At 43.7% G+C, this 15,115-nt stretch overlaps 1 protein-coding gene across 2 annotated transcripts in view; it reads right to left on the bottom strand.

Annotated features, from left to right (window-relative positions):
• Nucleotides 1-1,877: 1,877 nt before the first annotated feature.
• Nucleotides 1,878-15,115, bottom strand: part of LOC119450825 (signal transducing adapter molecule 1) — a 50,969-nt gene continuing 37,731 nt past the window's right edge. For both annotated transcript variants that reach the window (XM_037714319.2, XM_037714320.2), the window contains 4 exons: nt 11,709-11,796; nt 6,821-6,993; nt 5,507-5,613; nt 1,878-2,136 (listed from right to left, as the gene is read on the bottom strand). In XM_037714319.2, the coding sequence (XP_037570247.1) occupies nt 2,064-2,136; nt 5,507-5,613; nt 6,821-6,993; nt 11,709-11,796 (441 nt within the window). In that variant the 3' untranslated portion in view covers nt 1,878-2,063. The remainder of the gene's footprint in view (nt 2,137-5,506; nt 5,614-6,820; nt 6,994-11,708; nt 11,797-15,115) is intronic.

The following is a 15,115-nucleotide window of genomic DNA, read 5'->3' as shown; positions in this document are numbered from 1 at the left end:
ACAAACTTCAGGCGCACATACAGTGGCAAAAAAAAATGAATGATGTCACTAAATGTGCACGTGTTTGTGGTCATAGACCAGGTACTCTCTTTCTCTCTGTCTGTCTGTCTCTCTCTCTCTGCGTGTGTGTGTGTGTGTGTGTGTGTGCACACGCGCCCGTGTGTGCGTGATGTCACTAAATGTGCACGTGTTTGTTACATAGAAGCTGTATAAATTGAGCTCTGTGTGCTTGCAATCGCACTCTTGATGAAGGCCAGACGCCGGCCGAAACGTCGAAATGGTTTTGCTTTTCTATGTGCGCCTGCACTTCTTTTAATTTATTAAACACCGAATCCAAAGAAACACTTACTTCATATTATATATATATATGTACATACATATATGTTGTTGTCATGGCATTGGTTTGTATGTGGGCGTGATTTTTATCCGAGTGTTCGGCTCAGGCATCGTCCCGATGGGCATATGACCTAGGTCAGTTATCTATATATGGAATGTTTTCAGACGCATGCGCTGTGGCTATATGAATGGTTAATACATATATACAGGTTTTCTTGCATAATGAATTTATTTGGAAGTAGGGCTCTGTATGTACTCATTCTGTCTACTGTCCGTGCTATTTGCGCTTTACCTGCTTTAAGATGTCGCCATAACCAACTAGTTCGGATACAGATCCTAGTTCTACAGTGTGGGGTCTTACGTACCTAAACCACAATTTCATTATGAGGCACGCCGTAGTGGGGGAATCCAGATCAATTTTGACCACCAGGGGATCTTTAATGTGCCCCCAATGCACGGGACACGGGCTTTCTTGCATTTCGCACCCATCAAAATGTGGCTGCCGCGGCCGGGACTTGGTCCCGCCACCTCATGCTTAGCAGCGCAACACCATAACCACTAAGCAACCACGGCGGGTAGACCCTAGTTCAGAATGATTTATAATGCGCTCGTTGCTTCTAACCTACATTACGGTTGTTGGGTTAAGAGAACGACGACTGCAACGTATCTATGAATGCTAGGCATATAAAAGAAGGTTCTATAAATCATTGACAATACATCAATTTTGCAACCCAGGGGCAAGCTTTTCAGTAACTTTATAAATAATTTACATAAATTATTTACATCAAGTAAAACTATCGCGTGACGATTGCATTGGTAGTAAGCTGTAATGTTTTTTGGTTTTTTTTTTTTTTTTTTGAAATGACAATCCTTTGTCTTAACAAATGTGCACTCCAGAGAAGACTGGAAAATGGAAGGTTCTTCATTGTCGCAGAAAATATGGTATTCCAATGCTTAACAATACCCTTCCATGTGGATTGAATGAGTTGAAGGAAAGAGGCATCGATACATCAGAAATAAAACTGGGCGTGTTGACCAGTATTATTTTGGTTTAGGTTGAAGGAACGATTATGTCCACGTCATTCAAGTAAATGCGCCTCGTGATTCTTTGGAACTATTTTTGATACCTTTTATTTTACTTTGCGAGACATATTTCACAATTTTTATTGTTTGTTGATACACCAATTGTGTTCTCATGTTTTCCCGCTTCTGCCACTGCCTTAGATACTGGCAGCCTCATGCTGCATGTTCCAGATGAGAGTGCGTGTCTCCATGGAAATGGCAAAGGCATCAAGGAAGCACTTTATAGTGGCATTTCGCATTGGGCAAACAGAAGCATGCAGAACTGCTACAAACATGCTAGCCACAAGGGCTTACACAGGCTTCACGGGGTGCGAGTAATTCCAAGAGCTCCTTTTTGTACAAAAGTTGCACTAAAGTCACACAAAGCGCACAGTGCACGCTGTACCATGACGTGCCACCAAGCCGCCGTGGTGCTGCCAACTAGCCACAAAATGCCCCGCAAGAAGTGATGCACGAGCGACAATTCATACACGAGTTTATTATTTGCAAGTGGTCTGAAACATTCTTTTAAAAACCCTCAGGCTACGAGCGAAGAAACCAAACTGCCGCGCGCACCTTATCGTCACCTGCATAGGTGGCCTGGTGAGGAGCAATTTATTTCACTGAACGCAATCAATCGTCTGCCCCGGACGAGAAACCCGGGGTCAGAGCAGTGGAAAGCCCACGGGTGTTGCCGCCGCTCCCTGGCCGGCCATGCTGGGCGCTGGAATGCCGGGCCTACAAGAAAGTGATAGAGGGATGCTCTGCACTTCATAGCATGAACCCCGACTTTCATCACCGATTCCAAGAGTTTTTCCAATTTGTAATGGCCTCTAATGACAGGCTCCAAGACTGAGATCAACTAAGCGTGGAAAATCGGTGGTCTCATTAGCGACTCATTGAAAAAAAAAACAAGTTGGTGCCGGAACTGAACAGCAAACATGTGTTCACCTTATCAGAAAACTAAATCTGCCACAGAAAAGGACACTAGGACACCATTTTTATTTTTATTTAATTGCACTAAAATAAACCTCAATCGATAAAAACAAAGCACTCCAGGAATCAAGGCAACTCACACTAATAACTCAGGCAAGAAATCACAAGTGTTCAATGACAACATCCAGTTCTTCCTCAACCGCATACACACACATTAAGCACTGCACTTATTCCGTCTTTACAACACTGAAAAGCTGTGGTAAGCATAGTTCCCCAGTGCCTTGAGGTAAGCATTGCATTCTAATGAGAAACAGACAATCCAACATTCAAATGCAGGTGGCGAGATAAGCGCCCTCCTTGCCAGACAACAAGGGGCACCACTCCTAACCTGACATGGTCAGGTTAGGAGTAGTGGCAGAGGTCAAATTTCGAGACTGATGGGACGCCCCAGTGCTGGACGTCTTATCAGTGACACAAAATAACGACGAGATAGACAGATACAGTAAAACCTCTATAATTCACTCTCGGATTAATAACAAATTCAGCTCTTTTCAGTTTAATAACAAATTCAGAATTTGTGCAGTCCCTAATTTGCAATGCGATTTATGCTGCATAATTTGAAAAGCCCTTGCACATCCATCAGGAGAATTTGTTGTTTCTGGTTGTGGCTTCCGAGACCTGTATGCTGTGATGCACTTCCGGCTTCACATATCTCGGAGGCAGTGTCAGAAATGTGGCAGCCAAGACGTGCTTTTGTCTCCTGCAATTGCTCTTATCTAGTAACATTCATTGCTTCTGGTGTTTGCACTACATAAAAGCATCGCTTTCAAGATCAGATCTGAGAGAGCCGTCGCTGGGACTGCTATTTGGACTAGATTCTGTGATGTGGGCAATGATAATCCGTACAGCTGTGCAAAGTGCTCACGCTGTGCAGTGGTGCGCACTAATTTCATGTTCCCGCACGCTACAAAAAGGCGCTACTGCTTTTCGATTTTTCGTTTTTTCCATGCAAGTACCAGCTGGGCTGCATGTATTGTCACGTTTACTCTAATGCTGGTGGGTTGTGTGCGTACGATTCCCGACCACATGAAAAAAATCTTGGCCACGCATGCATTTCCGCTACTGACAAACTAGGCCGACCTACTTGAACATAGAAGCATAGACTTTCATAGAATAATTACTAGAGGGAACTGTGACGCTAGTGTCTACGGTTCTTATGGTTTTAAAGGACTACGTGACTTTGCAAACTCGTCATTTTCAACAAAGTCAGTGTCATAAATAATTAAATAAGCCATATCAGTGATAGAAGTGGCCTTTGGTGTATTGGAGCAGCTTTTGGAGCAGAAAAAATAGCAGTGCGGAGCAAAAAAAACTATAGTTTGGAGCAGTAACCGATTGCTCACATGCTGGTAGCAAACTAAGTATGCACATAATATGACAAATAAAACTACATACTTTTAAATATATTTGCATTTATTATTCGTCACGTATTGCACTGATTTCTTTTAGTAAAAACACAAAATGAACACATTTAAAAAATTCTCAAGAAATACAAAACGGTTTTTCTTTTGCATATGATAACAGTATCAACAAAAGATATGATTTAATATAATAAAAATATCACATGAGCTAAAACATGAACATTATTTAGCATGAAGAAAATGCAACTTAATATCAGTGAGATGTATTAGCGAGCCACTAAACTGAGATAAGTCCTTCTGGTCTGCACTACTTTTTCGTTTTGTTTCTTCAAGCTTGTGAAAGCTGCTTCTATGTTTTGCCTGCCCCTGCTTCAGAAGTGCTTGCCCACTTTGAATATTGTCAAATGTTTTGGCCTTCATCCCTTCTGCAATGAGCATTTCAGCATTAGCAAGCATCTTCTTCGCAGAATCAATCTCCATATGTATATGTCGCTGTTCATACACTTTTGTTTCAAGTGGGTCTTGGGAAAGCTTGGCTTTCCTGCTCCTCAGACTATGCAAGCTGATACACAACCTCACACAGACGTCTTAGCCTTAATACATTAATACCAAGGCAACAATAACTTTTTAAAAAAGATTCCTACTCTACTCATAATATATAAACCTGAATTGCTGTTAAAACCTCATAGTTCAATCCCTGCTAATTGGCAAAATCGGACTCGCCGTCTGGTACCACCAAATACTATATGCAGTTTCAGTGTCAAGCTCTTGCTAATTCGACCACATGTCGGTTAATTCGTACCACCCAAAGTGCGGCGACCATGAAGCGCCACAAATGTGGTGAAGGTGGTGGCGAAAAAACCAGGAGAAGCGGCACTTGTATCCAGACAGAACAAACAAACAGGTGGACAGAGCTGAACCACACAGCTCAGGCAGCCAGTGGTTGAGCTTGCAGCAGTTTGAAGAGCAGGGGAACAAAGGTGCATTATGTTCATGTCGTGAACCAGGAGATAACATAAGGTGCATTTTAAAGCCAGAAATTGTGAAAAAAAAAATCTAAAATTGTGTTTGTGAAACTTGATATTTTGGGAAATGCGGTTCTAAGATTCCACTAGAGTCATAGACAAATGAAAACTCAACTTTTAGTGATGATAAATGCCATTCTACCAGATGGCAAGTTTGAGAGCTAGGTGTGGCCAATGCCACAGGTGTGTTCTCACTTGTGTGCACTGTTCCGTGTTTGCTACACTGATAATGTACAAAATCACAGCAGATGTGTGGCATTGCCACCTAGCATTCTTTTGGGATTTGACTTATAAGTGCTTAGTGGCAAGGTCACAAAAAGTGTTCCAGCAGGCCTGTGGCCTACTCTCCCAAAATTCTTTATATGAAGTTTTCTGACAAACGAACAAGTTTGAACTGTATAAGCATCAGGGGTGAAGCCTGCTAAACATCCTCTTTCAGTTCGGTAGACTACCGTCTGACCTTGGCTCTAGGCTTGCTGAAATATGAACTGGACGGTGAGAAAAAGCCTGCTACCGAAATATGAAGGATGTTTTTGTGCTGTTGACCACAATATCTATAAAAATGATATCTTGCATGAAGGATATCCTTTCAAAAATTTTTCTGACCCACACAAAGCTACAGCTGAAGATGTCCACTGAGTTTCATGCAGGATACACTAGTTTACATGGACATAAGCCCTCCATACCTTTTATGTAAGCACCAGGAAAGCACAGAAGGACACTCACCCCGAGAAAGGTGGGGACATGGGCATCTGTGGGGGCAGGCCTGCTGCCATGTTGCCTCGTGGATCCTGCACTCCGCAGGCAGCTCCCTCGCCAACAGGACCATAAGGCTGCAAAGGAGATAGAACACTCCTGATCAGCAGGACTTCACAAATATGGCAAGGTGTGTTTTTGGTCTTGGTGCAGAGCGACAATCAGTTGCAATGCCACTCACAAAGATGGCAACAGCTGTGCCAGCCGTGCTTAGCAAGAGAACCTGATCTGCGTGACCCCATCAGCCTTGCCAAACTCCTGGGACTGCAAATGCCTTGGATGGCTTGCACTCTGAATCACCTGTTGCCACTGCAGAACCTGCCAGCTCCACAGTCTAAGAGGCACCCCAATGTGCCAATAAGCACAAAGGTACAGCCTGGTAAAGACACACTGATGTTCATCTCGGGGTGTAAAACTGTCTCACCATCACTTGTGTAGGTCAAGCTGTCTTTTTGCACTTCCTTTCCCTTTTAAGTGAGTTGACGGACACTTAATTTTCAAGCTCGATGTTGAACTGCCATCACAGTAACAACAGAGCAGACACGGCGAGTGAGCTGGTGATATTTTCTAACGAAAATCATGCTTCTTGCTCTGCAGCCCAAATCAAATGCGCAAGCACAAAGCCTCCAAACGTGCCCCAACTGGTTCCACAGTGAATGCCCCGTCGGACTCATCCTCACATAAATACAAAGTGGGGTGTTGCAGGGAGACGCTGCAAATCGGACAAGGTGAGCTTTGCTCCTGCAAGTTCTCACGCTGACTGAGCTGTTACCCTGCTCAGTGGTCGTGCATCGTCAGCCAGTCTTGCCGTGCCACGCCTCGAGCCACGATTGTCGTGCAATGCAGCACTATCTTTAGGTGCAACAAATCTTCTGCTACTGATCCATCACACTCCAGAGCCTTGTCTGCATATGTTTGTGAAGCAAGAAACCCTGTCATGACACTCCCTGCTTGATGCAGTGTACGACAGATGCCCTGCAGTTGCCATGCACTATCACTTTATGCCACCTCACCTGCTATTGACAGTTAAGTGAAAGTGAAAAAAGAATGTGTACCTGAAATACAGAAAGGAGAAATATGGAAATGGCATGAGGTCATTAGTAACTACGTACAATGGTGACATCAGGCAGAGGATGTGTCAATGAGTAAAGAAGTAGCACTGCACTTCCCTTTCACTGCCTCACTTGCTGCCCCCATTATTTTCGCCTCCCTCCTACATCAGGTGTACCTGCCCTTGCACCAACCTGCCCCTCAGAACTTGGCAGTGGCTTCTTTTGAGCTTACCATAGGTGGAGCAGCCTGTGGTGGTGGTGGTGGAGGCGCAGGTGCACGCATCAGGCTGTGGTAGAGGGTCAAGGCATCATTCAGCTGCCGACTTGCAGCCGTCAGAGACGCGTGCCGCCGGTCAATACGCTCCAGCTCCTGCTCTATCAGGGGACCCATTCCTGCACAGCGCTCTGCAGACAGACACAACAAGGGCTGCATAAGCACAGCGGCAACAACTTCCCCTCGAGTTGAAATGTTCCCTTCGAAAAGCAAGGAACATGCCAACAAAAGTCATTAATTGGACGAGTCTGATTCATCGTCTTCGCCGTCAAATGTGTACTTTGAACACAAGTTCCCACAGTAGCTCCAGTACAGTCACCGACCAATAATTTGGACTTGACGGTGACAACCAAGAAGTCTGAAAGATCGCAAGTTCAAAATACCGGATTTGTACAAAAATAAGTCATCTTATTCCACAAGGCGGGACGTATTCTTGGATTCTCACTTTCGAGAATAATGCCTTCAATTTCATGAGACTAGCGCAAAACGCATTGTCATATACGAGCGATGGCATTCTTGTCACAATGCCAAGCATGCTTATCTTATCACAGTGCAGAAATGCTGCCACCGCCCGTCGACGCATCGGTGCTAGTCACACAAATCCTCAAAATCTCAAAAATGAAAGAATACGACCCAAGTCAAAAATGAAAAAAGAATACGACCCAAGTTTTTCCACGAGTTGCTGCGTGCACACACGCTTGCCTTTGGCCTAGACATTCTATGGCCATTTCTCGCAATGCCTTTTATGCTATTTCTTTTCACGCTTTTCGCAATTCGTCAGTGGTGTCAGAGTGACGCTCCACACGTTATCAACGGGATCACCCGGTCAAGAAAAGTGGAAGATAAGAGTGGCATAGAATCAAGCAGAAGGCATTGCTAGAAAAATGCGGCTCGTATCTCTGCCTACTGTCATGCTGTCACTACAGATAGACGACAGTACAGCCAATGCATGTACCAAATTCTTATTGGCGACTACTAAATAAACCAGGACTCGCTGGTTTTGGTTTTGAGGAGGGGCCGGCGATGTATCAAAATGAAAATGTCACAGTTCTGCTCAACTCGATCACCAAATTGCCACACAATCGTGCAGTCCGATACCGAATTATTGCACGGCCCACTGCAAGGTGTCCGAAATTTTCGTCGTCCTTATACATTAAGTCTAAGGGGCTAGTGGTGGTGCCGCGAAGCTGTCCTAATAATTGAGCAGGCCGAATCATCAGTGTCCGAATGAATTATCGGTTGGCAAATGTAAAAATAAAGTGTAACTTACTGAATTAAAAAAGACTATATGTGCCTGTGACAGCACAGTTGCAGATGGCCCCAACTACATGACATTTATCAGACATGCTATACACTACTTCTGCCAGTTGTTACTTTATGGTGACTCGCCAAAACAGCTTCGTTGTGCTATTAGTACAGAGATATGATTAGCACAGGGATGCAATTGATGCACCAATTATTTCACAAAAGTAGGTGCAGAAATTCGCCACTTTTGTACATGATAGGGAAATGCAGCTAATGCATGGGTGCGAAAAAATAGAGTGTGTTGCTTTTGCAACATGCAAACACTAAGAACAGCCTTTACTTAGTGCTTATCTAAGCAAGTTTATATTTTCTACCAATGCACAAATGTCAGCCAGCGCAGTTGAACCCATTAAGGACGAGATACCGTATTTACTCGCATAAGGAATGCACCTTTTCTCTCCAAAAATATGCGCTAAGTTGGGGGGGGTGCATTCATTATGTGGGGTAAATTTTGAGCGACTTTTTTTCCGTGGCCACATCTAAAAAGTCGCAGTTTCACCAGAAAGGCGAACCATCGATTGTCATAGCAAATGCATAGACGGCTATACGAAGTAAGGATATTAGTTTTGTTGGCCGCATAAACTCGCAAATATTTGCTAACTATGTAAATTAATAAGCGTGGTGTCAACGCGCAAAGGCATCTCGTGGTGGCCACGGATGACTACACTACGCAGCACGCCGCTGCCATCTCTGCGCAGCAGACGCAGCTACGCACAACTGTCGTGTGTAGACTGGCAGCGCAAAGATGAAATTATTTTCATGTCTTTTTGAGATCTCAGTCATGCATATTTTTTATTTGCTGAACTCAAAATTAGCAATTATGCATTACTGAGGATGCTCTTGCGATCACAAAATCGCCCAATAGTGGTGGGCCGGCTGCTTTCAATGACCCTGCATGACGACATTGCAGAAGCAAAAGCAAGCAATTTTTCACTGTGTTTGACAGTAGATTGCAAACCTCCTGCTGCATGCAGTGCAACAATATTTGGCTCACATGTTCACAGCAGCCACTACAACAGATCAGCAACAATTTCTTCCTATGTTCAAAATGTCTTTCAGGGCCCCTTTAACACAGTATACAGTCGACTTCCATTAATTCAATCCTGACGAGACCGACGAAACTGGTCGAATTATCCGGCAGGTAGAATTAAACACAAGGCAGAAAACACGCTGAAACCGTCGTTAATTCATTTGGCAATATCTTTCTTTATTAGCTTCGCCGCAATACACAGCTTTGTTATCCAATGAAGCATACCAAGCGGGGAAAGGTGCCACTGTTACAGGACATAGCACGTGTTCCTTTTAATTTACACACACGCATGTGCCGTCTTCGGTTACTGTACGAGCACGGAGACACTTAAGTTTACCGGCAAGCCCTCGGGGTTTTAGATAGACCCCCGTTCTTTTGTTGGCTCGAACGTCCCCTCGACTTTCCCAATTTTTTTATCGTACCACCTTCCTTATTGCTAGCTTTCCCAAAACACCAGATGGTTTTTCTCCGCTTCTCAGTGCACGGCGTGCATATATAATTAGGGAACGTGTCTCATTAACAGTCTCATATGCGAGACATGCATGACGGGTGAAACGAGGGCTCAAGTAGCCACAGCAGGCATCAGAAACAGCTCTGAAGCTGGCCAGTAAAGTTTGAGTTATCCGGCGAAGGTCAATTTTGAGATTGAAATAAGTAGTTTGGGCCCACAGAAATGTACGGGCGCCGGCCGGGACTTTCGGTCGGGATCGAATAAACCGAAACATCGAATGAAGTGGAGTCAAATTAACGAAAGTCTACTGTATCAGTAATTTGACATTTCTTTGTCAGATCAGATGGCATTTTTGTGCCAGAGAAAACAGCGCATTCACATTAGCTAGAATTTCATCAACTTATGTTTTGTCTTGGGCAGAACTGCAAATACAGTAGAACCTAGTTCATACCTTCTGGAAGAAAGCGTGATAAAAAAAAGATACAAACAAGGAAAATGTATGATTCACAGTCACTAAAAAATTTCACAGACTTAATGGAAGTTGACATTTACATGATGCGACCGTTGCGCGAGTTAGGTACGGTTTCCCCATGCCAACATTTGCGATCGAAAACACAAGAAATTACCCAATGCAGTTACGCTTATTTTTTACCGGTTGATGTGTTGGCGGAAAACAAGATCTTACAGCACCAACGTTCAGTAGATCGCCAAACTGCGATCGTATGACATGTTTTCTGGCCACTAGATCCCGTGTAAATAAGAAAAGGCGCACGCGCGATCGACAACAGTAGCTGCCTGCTGCAGCAGCTTCCCCGCAATACTCGCCTGCCCGTCTCGCATAAAAAACCTGGTGCGCACTAAGTTTCTTCTTCCGGTACCAGCGAATCTCCTCCCAGATCATTGCACCCTGCATTCACAGCTATCACCGCCAACCCGATTGTGATCAGCATGATCAGCATCTTCAGTTATCTGTTTCAGAGTGGGTGGGCCGTAGTGCCGTTGGAAGCGTACTGCACGCTTTTAAAAGGTGATAACGTTCCCTGCTATGGGTGGCACAAAGGGAGCGACAAGTACTATATTGCTCTGGTGGCACGGTAGGCTTCATATTCTGGTGTTGCCCACCAGCTCGATTTCGTTTATACCGTACTTTGGGTCGCAGTCTCTGGTCACTCAAGTCTCGGGTCACTCACTCAACAACAACGTGCGTCTCGGGTCACTCAAAGAAGCTGCTGACCCAAGCAGAATTCGACTTGGTCTAATTCGGCTTGCCAAAGCTTGCCAAAAGCGTAAAAACTACCATGCGTGTCTCGGGGCTGCTCGAGCGCCACCGGCTCGGCGCATGTTGACGTCTCGTGCTGCAACAATTCGCACGATGTTTCGCATTGCATAGACGTCAAGTACAGTTGAGTCTGAAGTATTTAGTGACTTCTGATCGTACATTTTCTCTGTTACATTTTTTTCTCACTTTTTTTTGTGTGTACGAGGTTCTACTGTAGTAGTTTCAGAATAAATTTTATAAATACTGTTCACCAAAGCCCCGTGCCATTTTCTATTTTCGTAAAAACTAGCTGCTACATCCTTTCTTCTAAAATTGTTAAAAGGTTCAATGACATGTAGTGCTGCATCCCTACTTATCTTTCTCAGTAAACGACACTCGTCTTAAACAACAGACATTTGTCCGGTTCCTCAAGATTCCGTTTAACAACAAGACTCCACTGTACCGGCGAGGGACAGCCACAGCCCAGCTGTCACAACGAGGCTGACAATTTGGCTACCACAAATTGTCTTCTTATTTTTCTTGCCCTTTATCGTGACTACGAAGATAAAGATGCAAAGTTTAACTCTTTTATACGGTGAACTGAAAGAACACCTCGAACCTATGGCCACTGCCTCTGTGCTTTCCAGGTCATCTGTGTCTGTTGGCTTCACACTTGGTAGGTTGCCCTATTTGTTTTCGCTTGCAGTGCGTACTGCATGAGGGCGCTCTGACCAAGCAAAGTGAACTTGCAGTAACATTTTGTGAAAGAATTTCAACACTCCTGGGTTAACGCGAGGCCTACCTTCCAAGGCAAGCAGTTCAGGCGGGTCAGGCTGACCACTCCGAGGATTTGCGTCGTGCAACCGCTGGAGGGTTTCGTCAATTTGGGCCTGCACACATGAACAAGTTGTCTCACCACCACAATCGGCACAGAGCACTTTCTCAAAAAAAAAAAAAAAAGAAATACATTCTAGATAAGTTCCCTAAGCACACAGAATATAAGTACTCACTAGTGTTATTCAAGCATTCAAGATGCAGTATCCCTGATAAACTCTAAAATTTAATTAAATTCTGGGGTCTTATGCGCCAAAACCACAGTATGATTATGAGGCACGGCATAGTGGGGAACTCCACATTACTTTTTGAGCATCTGGGTTTTTTTATAGCTCACTGAAATCTAAGTATTGTATTTTCCAGACTATAAGTCGCACCCCCCCCCCCCCCTTTCACCGAGTTTCGAAGAAGAAATCGGTATATAAGTTGCACCAGTGTATAAGACGCACCCAATTTAACTTGGTCGGCATGATGAAGCGCAATTATGGTGCTTGCACAATCATTGCAAAATGCCGTACTTACCCATTTCAGGGCACTATATTTCCAGAAATGAAATTTTTACGTGCTAGTAATTCCAGCAGAAAAGACTTCAACCAACACTACTCTTAGGCACAGCAAATGAACATTTCTTGCACTTCACTCGAAACCATCGAAGGCCTCCGACACAGTCAAAAAGTTCAGCTAATTCAGCCAGCAGCATCACTAGGTCGGCCTCCAATACGTTGTAGGCACGTCACTGACATTGCTTTTACGGCATGGTGTGCTTGGGAAAAAAACTCATATTGATCGTTCCAGCGCACATAGTTTTATGCATACATAAGTCATGCTCGTTGTATAAGACGCACCAACGAAGATTTTGGGGGAAAAAAAACTCGCCTTATAGTCCGGAAAATATGGTACATGAATGTGTTTACATTTCACCCACCGAAATGCAGTGGGGTCGAACCCGCAACCTTGAGCTGAGCCACATAATGGCATAGCCACCAAGCTAGCTACCCTGGCAGCTCGATTAATTCCATTATGTCACATTCTACAATAATGGAAGTTCAGAAATATTTATTTCATTCCCCATGGATTTAAGGCAATTCTCTTGAGCTGAACTTCTGCTAAGACAAATCAAGCTTCAGGGTACATTTGAGTCCACGTTAATTAAAACTATAGCCCTGACTGGTTGCAGACAAGATTTCACTGCCAACAATGTTGCAACAACTACGGCCATCGCATTTCACAAACATACGTGTGCAGATACACAGGCATTTTGAAGCAAAGCAAGAAAACTTAAATACTGTGGGACTCAACTTTCGATAAGATAAATTCTTCACTTTCTAATCTGTGGTGTCCATGCTCTAAAAGAAATTACAAAAAATATTGTATGCATGCTCCTTAAAGTCAGCACTCGCTAGTGGTGGCATTGCCAAGAACCGCTCACAGCTATTCATATTTTACTGACATGTAAACATATCTAAACACAGAGACGAAAACTTTTACAGAACTTATATAAGTTACACATACCGTTACACCCTGCCTTAGGTTTAAGAGATGATGCACCAGTGCCATTACCGGACCTTTTTAAGTTTCTAGACGATACCGGTTATCTAAACAAGCAATAGACCAACAACAATAGACCAAGAACAATAGACCAACACAGCTTTTGCTGTTTTAAAATTTTTATTCATAACACCTTGCGTTTGGCGCAGCATAGTCTTAGTCGCTTTTGCGCCACTAAACCCCAATTAACTAACAGAAAATTAACAATTTAAGAAACAACCACACGTAATTAGTATAGTAATCGATTTTCAGTCAGAATGCCTCACGTTCAACAAGCAACACCACTGCTATAATCCAGTCCAGTGCAATGATGATGATTGATGATGATGATGATTTATTGGCATCCCCTTTGAAACGGGGCGGCGACAAATAGTCACCTAGCCTGCTTGATTTAATCAGGTATACTATACATGTTCTTTATCTAGCATTTTTGTATACCTCTCATTAATATTCTTTTTCAAAATTTTACCTTGTACCGCTGCCTGTGATTTTAAGAGATCAGGTCGTATCCATCTTTTCCCTGCTTTTTTTCCACCAGTACTCTAATCGTCTCTTGCTGTTCTCTACGGCTGATCTGTTTATGTTTCCTTCCACTTTAAACCCAAGCACTTCTGGGAGCTGCACGTTACCTACGGTTCTCGCTGGGTGGATCCCGTCGCATTCCATTAGGATGTGCTGAGTGGTCTCTGGATCTTTACTGCAGCATACACATGTCTCATCTAGTTCCGAATATTTGTTCCGATATGTTTTCGTCCTTAGGCAACCGGCTCGAGCCTCAAATAGCAAGGCACTGCCCTTTGTGTTATCGTAAAGATTTTCCCTTCTAATTTCTTTCTTCTCATTCTTGTAAATCTCCATTGTCCTTTTCGTTCCCATTCTTTGCATCCAATTCACGGTCTCTATTTCTCTCACTTTCTTTCTGATGACCCCTGGTTGTCTATTTACAGTTTTGATTATCCTGTACTTGGTTGCCAACTTCCTTGACCTCTTCCTCCATTCTGTGTCCACGCTTTTCATGTAGAGATACTTGTGCACTTTAGCCGCCCATTTATTTTCATCCATGTTCCTGAGCCTTTCTTCAAAACTAATTTTGCTTTGTGCTTCTCTGACTTCAAAAGAGGCCCAACCCATGTCACCCTGCACTGCCTCATTTGTCGTATTACCGTGTGCTCCCAAAGCCAACCAGCCTACTGATCTTTGGTTAACTTCCAAACCCGCCAATATATCCGATTTTAAGCATATAATGGCATTTGCGAATGTTAGCGCTGGCACCATAGCAACACAACGGGTTGAAGCGACATCTGGTGACCAAAAATTGCCATCAAAAACAGTGGCTCTGAGATGCCATTTCATGTGATGCAACCAAATAAACCCAACAACATGCCATTTAATAGGCTAGTAGAGCACATTTCAATTAAATTTTTATTCATAATTAACAACAGAGCAATAAACTGGGATGGAGAAAGATGCACTCTTGCATTTAAAAATTAAATTATGGGGTTTTACGTGCCAAAACCAGTTCTGATTATGAGGCACGCCGTAGTGGGGGACTCCGGAAATTTGGACCACCTGGGATTCTTTAACGTGCACCTAAATCTAAGTACACGGGTGTTTTCGCATTTCGCCCCCATCGAAATGCGGCCGCCGTTGCCGGGATTCGATCCCGCGACCTCGTGCTCAGCAGCCCAACAGCACTCTTGCATTTATTGAGCTGTTAATTAATTATGAACCAGTACCAATTATAACCCCGTTTACCACTCTTCTAAATTTTCAGTGTTAATTACAGTTTCCAAGGCACTATCTAAGAAAATGCTTCCAGCTACTGAT

The sequence above is a fragment of the Dermacentor silvarum genome, chromosome 4, assembly GCF_013339745.2.
Source record: "Dermacentor silvarum isolate Dsil-2018 chromosome 4, BIME_Dsil_1.4, whole genome shotgun sequence".
In the NCBI taxonomy this organism is placed as follows: Eukaryota; Metazoa; Arthropoda; class Arachnida; order Ixodida; family Ixodidae; genus Dermacentor; species Dermacentor silvarum.
The sequence above is the reverse complement of the archived record's forward strand: the minus strand, read 5'-3'. Positions and strand labels throughout refer to the sequence as shown.